General features: G+C 39.3%; 2 protein-coding genes across 5 annotated transcripts in view; one reads left to right on the forward strand and one right to left on the reverse strand.

The window, feature by feature from the left end:
* Window positions 1-1705: 1705 nt before the first annotated feature.
* RIOK3 (RIO kinase 3) lies at window positions 1706-15193 on the reverse strand. Its single transcript, XM_081874945.1, has 13 exons — window positions 14992-15193; window positions 12409-12530; window positions 11618-11763; window positions 11403-11510; window positions 10254-10363; window positions 9080-9223; window positions 8608-8735; window positions 7979-8167; window positions 6761-6920; window positions 5732-5812; window positions 5558-5647; window positions 4932-5039; window positions 1706-3250 (listed from the first exon to the last, which is right to left on the reverse strand). The coding sequence occupies exons 1-13, from the start codon at window positions 15064-15066 to the stop codon at window positions 3143-3145; spliced, it is 1569 nt and encodes a 522-aa protein (XP_081731071.1). The 5' UTR covers window positions 15067-15193; the 3' UTR covers window positions 1706-3142.
* A 1604-nt stretch (window positions 15194-16797) lies between these two features.
* The window catches only part of TMEM241 (transmembrane protein 241), a 40218-nt gene continuing 37829 nt past the window's right edge, over window positions 16798-19186 (forward strand). For 2 of the 4 annotated variants that reach the window (XM_081874948.1, XM_081874950.1), the window contains exon 1: window positions 16799-17014. In XM_081874948.1, coding sequence (XP_081731074.1) covers window positions 16943-17014 — 72 coding nt within the window. In that variant the 5' untranslated portion in view covers window positions 16799-16942. Of the gene's footprint in view, window positions 17015-19186 lie in introns of all 4 variants that reach the window. The other 2 variants (XM_081874949.1, XM_081874947.1) reach the window with 2 other exon arrangements.

Consider the following 19186-nt stretch of genomic DNA (forward strand, 5'->3'; position numbering starts at 1 on the left):
ATTAGGCAATGAGGTAATAGGACCTGCAAGCTCTGCACTCAGTTGCCTGCTACTCTCAGATGCCGAGGAGCAAGGTGGGTCATTGCCTTAGTTAAAGGACGATGCAGCTGCCCATCAGGTCAGCTTCTGGACAGAGAATAGGAGATACACACCATCTTGCATATCTCTTCTGCCAACAAAATGCCACAGAATAGACATGTTTCCCACTGTGGGGAGACTTGGCTCTCAACATGACAAATATTAAAGCATTTTACTTTCAATGCTTTTGTAAGCCAGGGAAGGATCACCTCCAGAAGAATCCTGCCATCAGTATTGGGTTGCATAAACAACTGTATCCATTATAACTGGATACGCAGAAGCATACTTGTACTAAGTTCCAGAGCAGCTAAATGTCAATGTGATGCTACTTTGTAATATTAAAATGAGAAAAAAGTTTCTCATGACCTCAGGATTAGCATTACTCTGGGGAAGGCCTTTGAGATGTGTTTAGAAAAAGGCAACAGTGGATGTACTATTTGTCTTTGACCTCTTTGGACCAGTACTGTCAAGCCTCTTACGTCCTACACACACTGCCCAACATAAATCAATCAATCGCTGTATTTGACTAAAAGCCATTACAAATCCAATTACAAAACCAGCAAATCCAATAAAACCTGTTAAGAAAGATCCAGAAATAAGCAACCATTTACAATAAATCAAATTAATGAATCCCCTGCACAATCTAGTGTTGTCTTTTATGTGACTAGCATAAATACTTTTAGTGGCTTTTGCGAATAAAGCTGTTTTATATGTGACAAGTGGGTCGCAGTCATATAATAGCCAACATATTTTCACTTCAGGGTTCTGTCCCTGCAGCGGTGCAAACATGTTCCAAAAATCTTTCTGGGGTTTTGATAGAGCTGAGCTGACAATGGAGTATGTATGTAATGGGGAAGATCTTGTCTTAAATGCATTGGAACTTTCCTGTATCTTCTATCTAAGACTGATGTGGGCATTGTTTGAAAGTGTAGAATTGTAAAAGCAGTTCTCAGGGAGGCAAAGGGAGGCCTTTTGCTGTTGGAGAGGGTTTTGGTTTTACTTACAATAGCAAAATTTGTGAAGGTGGCTGCAGTAGCTGAATCGTTAACAAGACCACCATACCATTTCCAAACAAATGCTCTTCTAAAATGTGTTGGGGAGGGGGGATTATTGGGCTGTCCTTGTTTTTATTTCTATTATGTATTTTGCATTTTTATATTGTGATTTTATGTTGTGAACCGCCCTGAGACCTGCAGTTATAGGGCGGTACACAATAATAATAAAAAATGCAGGTCATCTGAAAGGTTGGTCAAAGGGTATTTTTTTAAAAAACAAAACCAAAGAATTTTCAATAGTTCTTAATACCCAATTTAGTTAAAGCCTATCAGGAACATCATAATAGTTTTAAAAAGCACACATTACACTTCTGCTACATTCATTGGATGGCTGCATTTGATTGTACTTGCCAATGTCTTATTTGAAAATTGATCAGATTTTATATGGACAGTTAAATACAATGCATACTTTAAATATCTTTTCTATAGACCAGACTCTCAGCATGTTACACTCATTCACTTTTGTGAGAATGATGGATTTTGAACTAGAATGTAATTTTTAAAGCTGGACAAAGACAAAAGCTGGACAAAGACAAAAGCTGGACAAAAAAACCCCTACACGAACACAGGGACAAGATCAGATTTGTTTATTATCCCTCTTATTTTTGCATGGAACGAGCTTTTCCATAGGCCACTATGAGAGCTTCACACAGCAACAGTCTCTCACTACAACATAATGAAGGGATCTAAAAGAAGAAATCTGAAAACAAAAGATGACCATTCTAAAATTTTACCACCCTACTAAGTCCATTAATCCAATAAATCTGTCAGTGAATGAACTGTTTTTTAATACTGACCTTAGTGAAATGATACAATTTAGTTACACTTAGGTACACTCCAAGAATGAAATCAACAATACATGAATAGAGAGGCAAGTCTCTCCTCAACTTCCATATAAGATCTTGTAGACATGTTCATTGTTACAGGACTCTAGATTTCTTACACATATGCATCACCAAGGATTTGTGTTCTATTGGGTTTTTTGTTTATGTGGTCATATCAACTGCATCAAATTCTATTACATGAGAGGCTACGTTACATACACATGCGGAGACAAAAGATGTTTTCTGAATCACACCTAAAGAATCTCTTGTGCAAAGATGTAAATTTACTATCTCAAGTTTATGCATTTAGGATACAACTGTACAGAAGTTTCTTCTGATGTGCATCCTTACTAATTTTGTGTAATTTAGACTTGTTTATATTTTCCCCCAAAGCTACCTCTGTGTGAGAATCATACTAAGGTGCCTTCTGTTCAAGTATTGTTCAAGAAAAAAAGACCAAATATTTTTGCTATAATCCAGTAGCAAGTTTCTTCTTTCAGCATTTAACATAATGGCCTGCATATTTAAGAATCAAATTACAGGAAAAGAGTTTTTTTTATTATTGTGTAAAAATCATATAAAATGTTTTAGGCTGTTCTTAGTGATTAATATAAATTTTGTATATCGAATATTAAAGTTTTTGTAAAAATAGTAAACTTTTGATATGAAATCAATGTTGAATATAGTTATGAAACATAATGTGAGCCTCCCTTTAACCATACACTATTAAAATTAAAGTCTGTGCATAAACCATATGCACAAAAAGTTTTAATCTTTTTCCTCCATCAGATATACCAGTATGTAAAAGTGTAAGGGGAAGGAAAGAGTATCAATCACTCTTTCCCATTTTTATGTTGTACTTTAGTTTTGTCTGAAATTGTGACATTAAATAAATTAAATATTTCATCACACCATATTCTTAACTCAGCTGCACTGACCTGAAAAATTCATGTCAGATTAAAAAGGAAAATTACTTTCCATTGTCAGAGAGCCATGTAGTTGACAGTCCCAGTGACCTAACGTGGACTTGTCTGAAAAACACACCAAAGCACCAATGCATGTTCCCTGAAGTTTCATTTATGGCATTCTGAGTTGACCATAACTTCTGTTGCTTTTGGCAGCTGACATTTAATCACTGCACTTAATGTAAGATGCAAAAAAGATGTTTCAGTTCAACTCAAAGTGCTATTCATTGCAAGATGTTGGTGGACTCCCATAATCACTCGGATACAGAGACACCTTTTTCCCATGATTTTGAACATGATCTTCACTCATCTTCTCCAAAGCTTCAATCTATAAAACAGAAAGACACATAGTAGTCAGAAACAGACTATATTTAAATGTACTGCAATTCTGCTTGGCATGATACCAATTTGCTGAACTTGTACTGCCTTTGTCTTCACCTTTTATTGTTGTCAAATTACTGATCAGCTCATGTTTAAACAATTGTGAGTTCATACAAAAAGCCTGTTATTGAGCTTTGCCGATTTTATTTTCTTCCTGTTTCACCAGCATTACCATCCTCGACATTTTTTCCCTTGCAGAAGCAAAATAGATTGACACACCATATGCAAGATAGTCTCACCTGGTAACAAAACATCTTTTGTGCTGGGGAAAATGAACAAGGCATAATGGGAAATGCAGATAACAGCACCATCAGCTCAGCCCACGCACAATTATGTTCTAAGAACAAGGAGTTAGTTGGGATTTTCATACATAGTTTAGTGAAAATACTGCTTCTGTTGAACCATTCCCAGTGGTTCCTATACAAGCATATTCAATGGAAATATTACCTGCATGTTTAACTAAGAGCCAAATTAAAGTCAAAATCACAGACCCATGTTAGTGAAAACGAAGTCCACAGAAACGAAGCAACTGCAGACAACTAATTCCTTTGAGCCTCAGAGGACCTTTGGTCTCGAGTTTCCCCAAACAGCAGCAGTCTATGCCGTATGGCAATCCACTACTGAAACTGCTTTGAAAAGCAGTTTGTGTACACCTGACTATTAGCTTAGGTCTTCGCTGAAATGTAATGTCAGTCTATGGTTTTGGTGGTTGCAATTACATTGTTTTGCTGATATGCTGTTTGGTGTATAATTTATGTATATTCTACAGTTTCATTGTTACCACTCTAGAATTGCTAACTGCAGCGAAAATCACAATACAATTGTTTAAAATAAATGTTTATTGTTTAAGTTACAAATAATTCATTAATTTTAGAGTTTTAACAAGCCTGTTTTCAATTTGAAAAATGCTCTTAATGTTGACATTGAATGCCAAACCCAAATATAATATTTTTGCAGTTCACTACTCTAACTCACAATACTAAAAAAAAAAAAAAAGGGGGGGGGGAATCCAGTAGGCTTTTTATCTGAGTTCTGATTTTATTGTTTTAATTCATTTTAGTTTCATTGTATTGAGCCTTCTCCATAGCACTTAGATTTGACTGTAATTAAGCAGTACATATAATGTCTAAAATAAGTAGCAAAATGAGTATAGCTAATATAAGAACAATTTTCCTAAGAAAACACACACAGCAGAAAGCATTATATTGTCAGATCAAGTTAGGTCTGGTTAATTATTTGTGCCCCAAGACTCAGGATTTTCAGGACTATGATAAAAACTGGTTTTCTGAAAACCCTACATTTGCTCACTTTATTGGGCAGGTTAACGCTTTGTCTCTTACAGAAACCAAGGGTTTCACTAAAATGGTACATGAATAAGTTTCATGAATAGTACTCACACATATATTCCTAGGGGGAATGCTTCATATTTAGACAGAAAGGCTGGGTCACACAAAGACAAGCGGCATGTCCAAATGTATGAATAATAATGCAAAAAAAATGGGCTCAACTCTGCCTTCATAATGCAGATCTCTCTGCACATTCTAAGAGCTGCCCTGAGTGCAGCCTAGTGAATAAGATCATATTTATACTCCCCCTCCCCCACACACTCCAAGGTGAGGTGAACTTACCTCAGCTAAGAAGTCCACTTCATTGTCAGCTGCTAAGTTTAAACCTGAGACAGCATTGAAGAGCTCTCTTTCACCGAGTGTGTCAGATACACCATTCTTCTGGAAGAACTTTCATTAAAAGCAAAGATAAGTTTAACCATTGAATTCATAAAAGCATTCCCCCCCTTCTTTCTCTCTTTCTTTAGTCTAGCAGTTGTTTGAGGTAGCTATTATTTGTGGACATTTGGACTTGCAATAAGATTTTCCTAAGCTTTCTAGCCTGCATTTCTCCCACACAAATACAAGCATGTTTTATAAGCCTGTGTTGTCTTATTTTCGAAGGGGAGTGGAGTCTCCAGATCAAGGTCAGGGCCTTGAATAAAGTATTTTGATAACCTATTAAAAAGAGCTGTTTTTTTTTTAATTATTACAAGCAACTAAGAGACCAAAAATCAATTACAATTTAAGATGTTCTCAACTCTTCCTTGAATGTCCCTGAATATAATTCTCTCTCTTCCCCATTAAAATTAAACCTACATTTTCAGAATGAAGTGATAAATATTTTGAGAAAACTTCCATATACATTTTAAGATATATGCACTTCTACAGATACAAATACAAAATAACAAGATTGTCAGACGCTTTACCTGTGAAACATTCCTGCAATCTCTAAACAAGAACTGGAGTCCATGTGGGTGAGTGGGCTCCACAGACTGACTGACATCAATTAACCAGACCTATAATATAAATAAGATGAGTATTTCAGATATTTGCATATGGGACCATCTCTAGTTATTTTTTTCCATGCAGAATCTGCTTACCTTTCCCCCTTGCCACAGCATGTTGTATTCACTTAGGTCAGCATGAACTAAACTGCACTCTTTATACAACTGTTGCATCATCTAGAAACAAGCAGCAAGTTATTAATGGGAATGCTCTCCATGCCACTAAATTATTATTCAGTATTACCACTAAAGACTGATTAAAAATTGACAGTGTATGCATGAGTACATACATGCTGGATACAGAAAGCAACCATATGAAAGAACCTTTGCTTATTTTTCAGAAACAAAATATTACCAAGTTAAATTACAGACAATATTTGGCATGCTCACTCTAGTTAGCTTATCTGAACAGGGCAGAAGTGCAATTGCATATGACTGATAGGCATGTTTTTAAAATGCCCTAATCACTCTTGCTTCTACTAAAAGTACTTAGCCATGACTTTTTATAGTACACTTACTACACTAAGAAAGACTGTCAATCTTGGGAGTATTAAATATAATCCAAGTATTGTGGGACTCTAGGAAATACTGTTGTAAAGATAATTGATGGTTTCACAGAACCAACACTTTCAGTGGTCCTGTATTCAAATTTTTGTTCAAGCTACTTGTAGTAATCTTTGACTCCAATACAGTTCTGACTAAAAAGACAATATAATTAAAGTACATAGTAAAACCACATTAACACATCCATAATAAATAAGCCTATTAAAAGAGCATAACAGTTAAAACAACCATCAAATAAAGTATTTCAAGATCAGGGAATGCTTGTTGAAACAGGTGCATCTTTAAGAGCAGGTGGAATGCCAATACTGATGGGGCCTCCCATGTTCCACAACACTGGTGCCCCTAATGAAAATGCCAGACTCCATATTACAAGCCAATAATCAGGCCATGGAAAAACTAATGGGCTTCATTTGATGATCTTAACAACCTTACCAGACAGCGGAGGGACCCTACATGCACATTTATATAAATTCAATAAGTAAATAAATATTCATCAATTATCTGTTATTGAAAGGAACTCTTGCCAATAGTTTCAAGACAAGACAATTGTATTGATCTTACATGAAGAACTTGATAGTAAGCCTTCTTCATATCTTCGCTACTGAGTTTTACTTCTTTTAGTTTAGGAGCTGGAACTTGATCCTGGCCAATGAAGGACATAACTAAGACATGCTTTTTAAGGGTAACCACTTCTGGACAAGGAATGCCAGCTGCCTGCATTCTGTGAAGAAGACGAAAAAAGCATTAGAGCATAAGTATTTACAGCTAGTCAAAACTCACCAACATGCCTACACTGTCATACCTGTTTTGACTCAATTACAGTTACTGGTTCTTTATAAAAGCATACAACAGGGTCGTGAATCTTCTCAGCTGAGCAGGCAAGATCCTTAAGCTCACACACCTTTGGTGGGTCACTTTGACAGGTGGATGGGGCTGCCCACCTGTCAATCACCTGACATCAGGTCACCCATTTCTCCTTTGCAGTACAGCTTGAATTCAAGCCCATCAGTTAAAAGACATTTTAGCTGATTCAATTGGAGCTTGAAGTCACTGCCAATCAAGCAAACCCTGTTTGATTCCGCATTGTGAGGCTCTTATCAATCCTCTGCACCCATGTCTTTCCATGCCCCACACCTAACATCATATACAACATACAAGGTGGATTGGGAGCCAAATTATGCACATTTATACCAGCCTGAATTAGACTTGTGGGCTGCAGATTCCTCATTACTGCCATATAACATTTTAATAACTGCTTTAAATGTATTAACTAATGGGTTGTACTCAATTATGATTTATGTTGGATTTTTTTATTTTTAACCATTTTGTATAGCTTTGTATTTTATTGTACAGCGGCTTAGGAAAAGGGGGGTAAAGGGGGAAAAAACCCGCAGGAACTTGCAAGACATTTCGTCTTGCGAAGCAAGTCCATGGGGAAATTCGTTTTGCGAAGCGCCTCCAAAACGGAAAACCCTTTCGTCTAGCGGGTTTTCCGTCTTGCGAGGCGTTTGTCTTGCGGGGCACCACTGTATACACCAACTGGACAGGCACTATATAGTTTTAAATAAATTAAGATTTAAAGCAAAACAGTTACCTGTACAGTATAGCAAATAATAATTGTAAAAAATGTAAAATATTTTATGGATAAAGGAACATGGTTCAAGACACGTAGTCCATGTTGAAGGGAGATTTTACTTGGTTTTCAACAAGATGCTACAGCTTATTCATTTCCATACCTTTTTAAGTTCCATACCTTTTTAAGCAACTACATTTCCATACCTTTTTAAGTTGTGCATTTCTTTCTCAGCCCACATTCGGATTATCTTTCGTGGATTCAGTTTGCTGAAACGATCTCTGAACCTATAATCATCTTTGATATATTTATCACGATTCTTAAATTCATTCAGAGTTGTTTTAAACACCTTTATGGCACATTCTGAAGGTATGGGGCTGGCATCCTCACCCAAACTTTAAGAGGAGAAAAAAAGAAGTTTTAGTTACATGACTACAAACCAATTTTAAAGAAGCTTCAACCAGTAAAACAGATGAGAAAGTATAGATAAGGCAAAAGACGAGAACATATTTGGAAAATTATTTCATTGCATTATATCTCAATATGTCAGCTTTGAAACATTTGACCACTGAACTAGTTAAATATTCATTTTATAATGATGTATATTTTACATTACTAGATTTAAATAGTAGATTTAACTTAAGGTTTCAGTATAGCCTATAATATTATTTATTTTAAGGAATGGGGACAAGTGTTATGCTGCATACTTCCACTGCAACAATTTTATAAAATCTAAGGTAACGAACAGTATACAAGTATTCCAAATACTATGTTGCTCTGCAGTTGCTCTCAGTTTTACACAATACAAGTATCATAATCATATTTTTAAAAATACCTTCCTCCATATGCATGAAACACCACCGACTCTTTTCCTGTACTTATGCATCCAGTGATGGTCTCCAGCATTCCAGAATTGACCATCTTATACAAAAGTAAGCGTGTTTTAGGATCTACTGCTTTCTCCTGCACAAGAAGAGCGGGGAAGATAAACTTTTATTATGCTGTATGTTTAGTGCAGATGACAAAACGTTCCTTTGATTAATCTACAAGTGCTATGAACTTTAGCTTGATCAGGTGCTTTAAATTTTAAAACTATCCTCTATATATTTTTCTGTATCAATTACTTCAGACTTAACACTCCCATAGCATAAAACAACCTACTCAGCAGGTGCAACTCTCAAATAATGTTCTGCTATGACTCCAGAAAAGTCTTAACTTTTCCAGTATTCAGATATCAAGTTTATTCTAAATAATACAGCCCTGCTACACTATGCAATTTTCATTTTGTCTGAGTCACCAAAACGTACAGCAGTAGAATGTTCCTTCTTCTCATGGAGCCTGGCGCTTCTACGTTCCTCGGAGTATGCATGCTGCTTTAAGGCATTGAAGACATGATTGGACAATTTTAGGTCCATACCAATTCCATCACCAACTTGAAATTCAGGTGCAAACTGTAAAGACAGGTGAAATTCAGTGAATGACATGGAATTTTCTGTGTGTCTGAAAAAGTTGCTGATAGGGGAGACCTACACCTGCAGCGCGTCCATTACTTACTATAGCTCAGAACAGCAAAAATAACTTTTCCCCATATTATCATAACAATCTAAAGAGAAGACCTATGGGAGAGAGACTCACTCCAGGGCAGTTTGGGAGTTTTAAGACAGAGCAGAAATTTGAACCCAGATCTCTCAAGTTCAAGCTTAGCACTTTATCCACTAAAGCACACTGCAAATGACAGTAATGCAGATAATAAATTTTATTGTTCTTGTCAGAGGCCATGACAAATACAAACTACAACAGATCAATATAGTTATAAGAAAGAATAAAAATATGGGGCAACTATACTATTAACTTCTAGTACAGGGTTCGGCTAGATGACACTCATGGTCTATTCCAACTCTACAATTCTATGATCATATGAAATCATTCTACGAAAGTATTTAACCAGAGACATTAGGGAGCATTCCAAGGTAATAGGATACCGTGCTCCCTTCTGGATCTGGATCACTGACACATGCTTCAGAAGCTAAGAGATCATGGCCTGGTTTACATGCCGTGCTAAATTATGGCTTGTTTAGACAAAGTGTGGCTTGCTGAACCATGGTTTGTTGGCCACCCAGTGCTGGATACTCACCAAGCTACAGAGGCATGAGGTAAGAGCAGCTAGAAAACAAATTTAGCTTGGGAGAAAACAAGCCATGACTTGTTTGTTCAACATGCTATGAGTTACCTCACAGATGGGCAAACTATGGTTACAACAAACCAGGGCTTAGTATTATGTGCAAATAGAGCCATATAATTGTTTTTAAACAGGTGCATAGAACAAGTTTAAATATCGACATAGATACTATCATGACATTTGTATCAAGTACTGGGTTATCATGGGAAGTGAAGCAGTATATATCAAGAGTCAACAAGTGTTTTGCAAGTAGTCACGGACCAACCTTGGAACGTCAATCATAAACTTAGGACAGAACTTACATTTTCCATTCGAGCAGTATTCTTTCTTCCACACACAACCTCATCATGCTTGGTAGTAATATCTTTTCCTTTTCCTATAAAGCCTTTCTTGGGAGTAGTAGTGGGCTTATCTATGAATAATAAAAATATTGCATTCAAAATACACTTCCAAGACTAGTAAATGTATGCAACCTTTTTAGCCACATCCTACAAAGCATTCTAGGGCATAAATTACACTGATGCGATCACTAGATAGATAGATAGATAGATAGATAGAGATAGATAGATAGAGTTATATCATATGGTTCCCTACACAAACTACCCTGATCCTTTCCATTTCTTTTGGCTGTTACACTGGTGCCCCGCAAGACGAATGCCTCGCAAGACGAAAAACCCGCTAGACGAAAGGGTTTTCCGTTTTTCGAGGCGCTTCGCAAGACGAATTTCCCTATGGGCTTGCTTCACAAGACGAAAATGTCTTGCGAGTCTTTTCCCTTTCCCCCCCTTTTTCTAAGCCGCTAAGCCGCTAAGAGCGCCAATCCACTAATAGGGATGCTTCACAAGACGAAAAAACCGCTAGACGAAGAGACTCGCGGAACGTATTATTTTCGTCTTGCGAGGCACCACTGTATTTCTTTGCAGCTATATAAAACAAAAAGGTTTTAGTTCTTAGGGAAGCTTGAGAAAATCTGACACTTTCATATCCTAAAAAGGGGGCTCATATAGTAAAGATTTTTTTGAAATGTGTTGCTAATACTTCATATTTAATCAACATAACTAGAAAATGCATGAACTACTGACAAAGTTATTGGAAGGCTGCAGCTTCCCATTCCTGAATCTGTCTCCCAGACAATCTTTGCACAAGAGAAGTACACATAACTGCTTTACTCACATTCCTTCCTTTTCTTCTCCTCCCTATACCCTATTCTAACTTTTTAGAATTCAAGCTACAGTTTAGCAGGGATTTGCCTTTTTCTATTGAAAGCACTCCCATGTGCTCTATTAAACATTATAATATTTAAAAGATAACAGCATATTATGTAATTCACAGCGTGATCTTCATTAAGCAGTTGCCAATGGCCTCACAAAACACTTTTTCAGGATCCTACAATATGAAAAACTTTGCTTATAGAAATGGTACATTTCATAAGTTTTTAATCCAAATGGTACCTGCTCTATAAGGATCATGACGAGTATCCTGCCAATCGACCTCATCTTCAGAGCTGTCACTGTCTTCAAAAGGATGTACCTTGCGGTAGTTCTCAAAAGATATGGACACTTGAGAAATAGAAACAAAAATGTGTATGAGTTAACAGTTGTTAGAAGGGCCACTGAGAAACAGCAAGATTCACCCTAACAAAGAAATCATGACTCATGATAGTAACCTTTGCTATCTCCGTTGAACTTCTTTTCTTCACGTCGAAGCTGTGCATCAAACTCTCTATCAAATTCCATTTGCAGCATTTGTGCCAGCATCAAGTCACTGGAAGTATCAATATTCTCCCCACTAATAAATGATCCTTCAACAGCCCTGGATATGAGAGACCAAAAGAGAACACTTAGTGGGACAATTCAGCCCTTGGTACTCCAACTAAGAATATAGTACATTTTTAGCTGCCATATAATATACGTTGCAGAGGAGGAAGTTGATTGCTTTGTGTAATTAAAAAGGAAGGAGGTGGCTATGCAATTTCTTCATTTTAAAGGAGCCTGGCAGGACACTAAATAATTTCCACACAGTATACAACATGGAGTGTGGTAATTCTACTCCCTTCCTTTTGAATACAGCTCACTTAAAACAAGGAAGCAATTCAGACTCTTTCAGGCACCTTGTGTAAGATGAGTCATTTCACTAGGCACCAACTTTTTTCCTCTCTCAAACCTGAAGAGAAAGCTATAGCAGCAGCAGGTAGGAAGGGTCGTAACTAGCTTTTTTACCCCAACGAAAAGACATTGTCAAGCCCCAATACTGACTTTAGCTATTGCTACAATAGTTTCCCAAAAATCACACTCACCATCTGACTCTATGCATATGTACTCAGAAGTTCTACTTATGCAATATATACTTCCAAGTACAGGTGTGAAGAATTGCATCTGTAAAAAAAAAATACAGGACCCCACTAACAATTAACTAAGTCTGTAATAAGCATTCATAATGTAAGGATATTCAACTTACGATACCACTTCAGGAAAAGAAGAATTTTCTTCTTCTAACTGTAGCTCTTTAGCTAGCTGTTCACTCATGACATCAGCAAAGGAACATGATATTGTGGTGTTTTTAGGAGTTCCCCATGGACACTGCAACAAAAATAGATATCTTTTTGGCTATGGATAAGACAGATAATTTTTCTTTGCATAAAATCCTGATGTCACATTTCTTTGTATAGATACACGGAAATACACTGTGTAAAATGAATCCAGTCTTGTGAAGTCACAGAAGTGAGTCTTACTACTTTTTATTTAAAGACTGAACAATGCCTTTAAAAAGTATACATAAAAATATATCAGCATTTAAAATATGAGAGCTGTTTAAATATTTGCCTCTATAATTCAGTCAATTTCTGTTTCAGATCTGAAATTGTCACTTTCTCCACTTAAATAACTGAACATGTCCAGGATAAGACAGTCTCCCCCCGTTTTTTCACTGATCGTTGCCAATAGTGTTAGAAACCGAGATATGAAAACTAGGAACTAAATGACACCTTAAACCTAGGTTATGGGCACAACAATGGGATGTCTAGACACACTTTTTATAACAAGAATACAAAGCTGAAAATGAATGAACTGCAGCTAAAAAATAATGTTCATTTTTCACATGGTCTAGTCCTTCCCCTGCCCACACCTTAATATCCTTAAGAGGGTCTCTTCTCCAGTCTTCAGAGAGTAACTGGAAGTGGGGAGGCAGAAAAAGGTCCTCCTTTCCTTCCATTCTGCAGTTTTAATCTGAAATCTCAGGTGCAGTACTGCGCCTAGAGCTCAGAAACTGTTCATGCTAATGAAATTCCCTGACACAAAATGTGCTTAGAACAATGGGAGTTTCAAACACTGAGTGCCATCTATGAATCATCCTACAAAATACCTACTGATAAAAATCAGAAGGGTTCGATTAGCTGACGAATATGTGTCCACACTGATCAAAGATCCACATGACAGAGAACAAATGCTTTTTACCATGCCAACTTTATTGATAAAGGACCAAAGGTCTGGCTTACAAAGAACTCTTCTCTCAGAAATTCATGTTACATAACACTAAGGCTGATCTTGCTGTTCTGAACTAGATTGCAGCCTATCTGCTCCAGCTTACATTAGTGAGGTCATTGAGAGTTAGGAATTATTAAGAATTTGTAAAACAGCTGTTACTTTAAACATTACAGCAGCACACCCATAAATCTAATTTATGAATGATGGACCAGTTAATGGTCCCTCTCAATGAATACCAGGTTTCAGAGCACTACAAATGAGTTACTTGGCTCTGAGCCCAGCACCATATCCATGTGTAGCCTCTTATCAGAAGACTGACAAACAGGCAAGCTTATCTGAGCGTAGACTCAAAATTGCTTAAATTAAGTTATTACTCCTGAACATTACATTCTAACCTTGTTTTTGGAGGGTTTACAACCAGGTCATTGAAACAATGAGAACCCTATACCTATTTGCCTCTATGCTGGCAAAGAGTATTAATATTTACTTTGCTCGCTCAGCTATGTCCCACCTAACACCTTTCTGCCACATAGCCTCTGGTGGCTATGAAATGGCTCTTCCCTCACCAGCCCCCAACTCTATCCTCACAGAACCCCTTGGACCCTTTACTCGTCTCTGCCAGCACAAGGTTGGCCTTTTGAATTAGAGGAACCCCATGGGGCAGGCAAGGGATGCGGGTGGCACTGTGGGTTAAACCACAGGGCCTAGGACTTGCTGAACAGAGGGTCGGCAGTTCGAATCCCCGCAACGGGGTGAGCTCCCGTTCCTTGGTCCCTGCTCCTGCCAACCTAGCAGTTCGAAAGCATGTCAAGTGCAAGTAGATCAATAGGTACCAGCGGGAAGGTAAATGGCGTTTCCATGCACTGCTCTGGTTCGCCAGAAGCGGCTTAGTTATGCTGGCCACATGAGCTAGAAGCTGTACTCCTGCTCCCTCGGCCAATAAAGCAAGATGAGCGCCGCAACCCCAGAGTCGGCCAGGACCCCAGGGGTCCCTTTACCTTTTTGTGGGGCAGGCGGTGAAAATGAAAGGAGCCAGCGGCGGGGTCACTTCGCTCAATAAAACCCGCGCCCCCCCCCCACCCGTCCCAACCAGTGTGGCGGGAGAGGAGGCAAAGCCAAGGCCTCCTCCTTTGGAGGCCTGACGCCTCGTTTACACCCGCAGAAGGACGAGGCGGGCAGAATTACACGAAGTGAGTGGGCTGTACCACTTCAGGTTCCGCGAGGGGAGACAGCGTCGTTTTTCTTAACAGTCACAACATTCCCTGAGAGAAAACCAAGAGTGTGTGTGTGTGTGAGAGAGAGGCGCGGGTGGGGGGGGGAGAGATTTCATTTTGTTTCCTCAGGGAATTCCGCGACGAGGCCTCCGCTCTACCCGCTTATCAATGGGGGGATCCTCCCCGCCGCCGCCGCCGCCGCCCTTCAATGCCTGAAGCGACGACGGCGCCCACCCCGCCACCTCAGGCCTCCCCCGCTGGCTCTCGTTCTAGGGGCGGCTGGATCTAGACCAGGCCTGGAGAAATTCCTCGGACACGGCCGCCGCCGGCCTTCCCCGCCTCACCTTGCTTTGGGGCCAAGCTGGACTCGCGCTCGCCTCAGGAGCGGCGACGACAGCAGCGATTGCTCCGGGCTCCATGTTAGGCGTGCAAAAGAACGGAGATGGACGCCGAGAGAAGGAAGAGCAGCAACAGGGTAAGAGGGCGCCTGGCAGAAATAAAACTTCTTCCGGCTTCTTCTCCGCTCGCCTCAACTCCTCCCGCCCCTTCGCCGTCGGCGCTGGCTGCCTATTGGTTCGCCGAGTGCACGTCCCGGTGACGTCACTTCCTTTGGAATCTCCCCTGCCCTGAGAGGCTTTTGTGTTGCTGTTGGCCGCTTCGCTTCCTCTTTTGTCGTACGGATAAAATCACTCCGTCCCTTTCATTCGTTTATGGCACTGTTTTCTCACAATGCCGTGAAAATAAACCACTGTCCAAAAGAACTAAATTAGCGCTGGAACCTACGCTTTTGAATAAATGGGAACACGGATGGCTTCTCAGCGATGACCTTTAAATCCACCTTCTCTTTCAGATGAGAAATGCCTGTCATTTGGGATTCGGCACCCCCACGACTCGGGTTTCTTTTTCAATCACAGTCTGCAGCTCTGGGGTTCACCATTGGGAAGCATCATAACTAAGACTTGCCCTTGTCCACTTCCTATAGATTTTTTTAAAAAGTGTGCATGGAAAGGTACAGAAATATTTGTGCCCAAGTTCAAGAGTGAGAAAAGGCAGTAAAAAGTGGGGGAGAAGTTGAGATGAGAGACCAGAACACACAGCACAGAAATAGGACAGCTCACAGCTGTGGACAGGAAACAGCAGTGTTTTTCCGTCCTGTTTATTGAACACTTATCCTGTCCTACACTTTCCAGTGCATTTAGTTGTCTTTTCCTTATTACAAATAAGTCTGATCTTCTGAGAAAACAGGTGTGAATCACTAGCAAAAGCACCCTTCAACTGAATGTACTGTATATGGACATTTGCGAATCAATCACGCAAGCACACAGAATTGGAACCTAATTAACCATTTGTAAGGCAGCACCCCATCTGGAAGATATGTGGAGCACTTTGCAGTTTTCATTGTATTTTTTTTTTAAGAAATAGTCAATTTGTTGACTGCTAAATTGTTGTTAACGTCAGTTTATTTGGGGTTATTTAAATAAATATATGGTACAATTATTCGTTTACACCAGTGGCGCTGTGTTAGTTTCACATTATCCAAGTGCACCATAAAATGTACCAAAAGATAAAAAAAATTCAAGAGAAACCAAGGCACTTAAATTGCGCGTTTCTATGCTCTCACTCCCTTGTGTTAGTCTGCTGAAGCAAAAACAACAAAGAATCCTGTAGCACTAAAAGGCTAAAAGCTTTATTGTGGCATAAGCACGCAAGACGATTCATCTTTACATGGATACTGGGTGGAGGAGCAGCTTCCTTGTTTATAAAGTTTCTGATCCTTTGAAAGGAGTTTCCATGGCCGGGGCGAGCAAACATAAGTCCATAATACATGTGCTTCCTCCGATTTTCGTCTTTAATCCTAAAATCTATTTGTTTTGTTCTGTTTGGAGTTCTTGCATTTTCTCCACTGCCGCCTCCAACGATAACCTTCTGCTCTGGAAATCTGAGGACAGCCGGCAAAAAAAAGAAAAGAAAAGAAACTTCGGGAAAAAGAAATGTGGAGTCCAAGCGGCACCCATCTCAGAAGGGACTAACCAGCCAGACGGTGTATAAACGCATCCTAAACGGGATTGAGGCCGCGTAGAGAGGAACGGGGAGAGCGGCGCCGCATTCTTTTCCTTCCGCCCCTTTAAGAAGGCGGTTTCTGGGGCCCTTTGCTCCGCGCCCATTGGAGCAGACTCCAGAGCAACGTGTCTCTGTCATGGCAGCCGCATGCAGTCGCTCTTCCTGGCAGGTCGCAGCAGTCGGGAGAAAGTGCCTTTCTTCCCTTGTCCCCGGACTGGTGAAATGATTTGACAGATGTATTTAAAGAGACCTGCAACTGGTCTCGCCTTCTGTTTGTTCTACTTGTCTTCTTATTTCACCAACAAGGTGAGGCTGAGAGAGCTCCGCTGGTTTAAACTGCCCTTTATTTCGACTTAAAATTTTTCACAGGGTCGCAAGTTTTGGCTGGTCTGCTAGTTTTTATACCTTGGAAAATCGAACACACTGTTTGCCTTTTCTCTCCAGCATCGGCGAGCTTGTGTTTCCCTGCGAGACAATGAAAAGCTGCTCATGGATTTTCAGTTTCTTTCGAGAACTGACTTTTCTCCTCGCAGCGACTTGCAGCTATCGACTTTGCTTTAGCCCACTCTTAAACCCCACACGGAATTGGGGGGGGGGGGGGACGAGGACGGAAGAGTCCTCACATTTATCCCCGGAAAGCAAGAGTTTAATGAATAAACTAAATTAATGGCTTTATATAGTTGCCTTAAGTGAAGGATAAAGTAGAAATACTTCTAGGGCTGTGTAAGAACTCTTAACAAAACTCAAAACAATTAAAAATCATGCACAAAAGGTCATATGGGGTTATCACATCCCACTCAGCCTTAAAGTATATACATACAGACAATAAAACATGCTCTCAAGCGATAAGAAAATTGTGGCAGTTTTATCTGTATTATCATTTCAAAGCACAACGTTTTTTGATAGTTTGTATACACTGCAAGTCTTAAATATTTAGGTTTAGGACTCTGGGTTTTAACTATTAAGAAAGAATAACGCATTTCTTCCATTTAAATGTGTTGGCTTTCCCACCCTATAATGTTTGACCAGACTCTTAAAACAAGCCTTCCCAGTTAGGTTTTTTTAATGCTTATGGAGTTTCTTCATTTTTGGCACTGAAGTTAGGAGAAAGAAAAAAAACTAGACACATTTACTTGGGAGCAAGTCTCAATGAGCTTCAATACAAGCTTCAGACAATTTTGTTCCCTCCCCTGTGATAAGTGAAATGTGTAACATTTCCAGGATTTACAGCCACTTCCAGACCTAATATGTTGCTGCAAAATCAAGAAAAGTCTTTGCAGTTCCTTAAAAACTAAGGCTGCAATCCAAACCCTACTTACATTGGAGTAAGCCCCATTGAATTCAGTAGGACATACTTCTGAGTAGACGTGGTTAGGATTGTTCTGTATTAACTTTTGTGGACTAGATCTGACAAAGTGAACTGTAGTTCAACAAAGTTTGTTTGGAACACAAATGCCTGACAGAACGTGTCTTCCTGCCTGCCCCCCATCTGCTTGTGTCATGAGATCTTTAATAGAGACCCTTTTCTTGAGCACATTCCTTCATGGAGATGTGTTTTGTATGCACCAAGGAGAGGCCTCTTCTGTGGCGATACCACATATTTGGATCTGAGAGGTACCTGACACTGACTGCCTTTTTGTGCCAAGTTAAAACATTTCTATTTGCTCAGGTATTTTAAAGAGTTATATTGCCTTAATCTGCTTTTAGTTTGTATAGTCTTGTTTTGCCCCATAGTCTATAAATTGTTTGACAAATGTGTTATTGCATCTGTAGCTTTAATTAATTCTCATATTTATTGTATTCTGTTCTGGAATCCACTGAAGGACAGCTTAGAAACAGCTTAGAAACATAAATAAAATAAATTAGGCCATCTTGTATTTGTTAGTCTTTAAGGTGCTACAAGTCTTTTTAGCATCTTTCTAGCATCTGTTACCTTTAAAACAGAAAAGACTGGAGTCTTGCAACATCCTTTAGAAAAATCAGATTATAGGAACACAGGGATGGATGAGAAGCAACAGGCTGTGGTATTTTCAAGGCAGAAAGCAAATGAACAATGAAGTTCAAGGGGGAAAGTATGTACGAATAGCATGTAATTTAATCAACCAAATTAAATTACTTGTAGTGTGTGTGTGTGTGTGTGTGTGTGTGTTTGTGTGTGTATACTGTGTGTGTATATATATATATATATATGCAGGTTTTGGTGTCCTCGGGTGTCTTCCCGTGTAAAAGTTGGGGTGTCTAGGCGACGTTTCGACGAGGTCTCACTCGTCATCTTCAGGCTGGTGCTTTCGGCTTCTTGTTACTGGAACAGAGGAAGCCGAAAGCACCAGCCTGAAGATGACGAGTGAGACCTCGTCGAAACGTCGCCTAGACACCCCAACTTTTACACGGGAAGACACCCGAGGACACCAAAACCTGCATTCCTGTACCCGTGAAAATCTACGAAAGCATATATATATATATATATACTGTATGTTG

Source organism: Podarcis erhardii (genome assembly GCF_964252035.2).
Source record: "Podarcis erhardii genome assembly, chromosome: 8".
Taxonomy (NCBI): domain Eukaryota; kingdom Metazoa; phylum Chordata; class Lepidosauria; order Squamata; family Lacertidae; genus Podarcis; species Podarcis erhardii.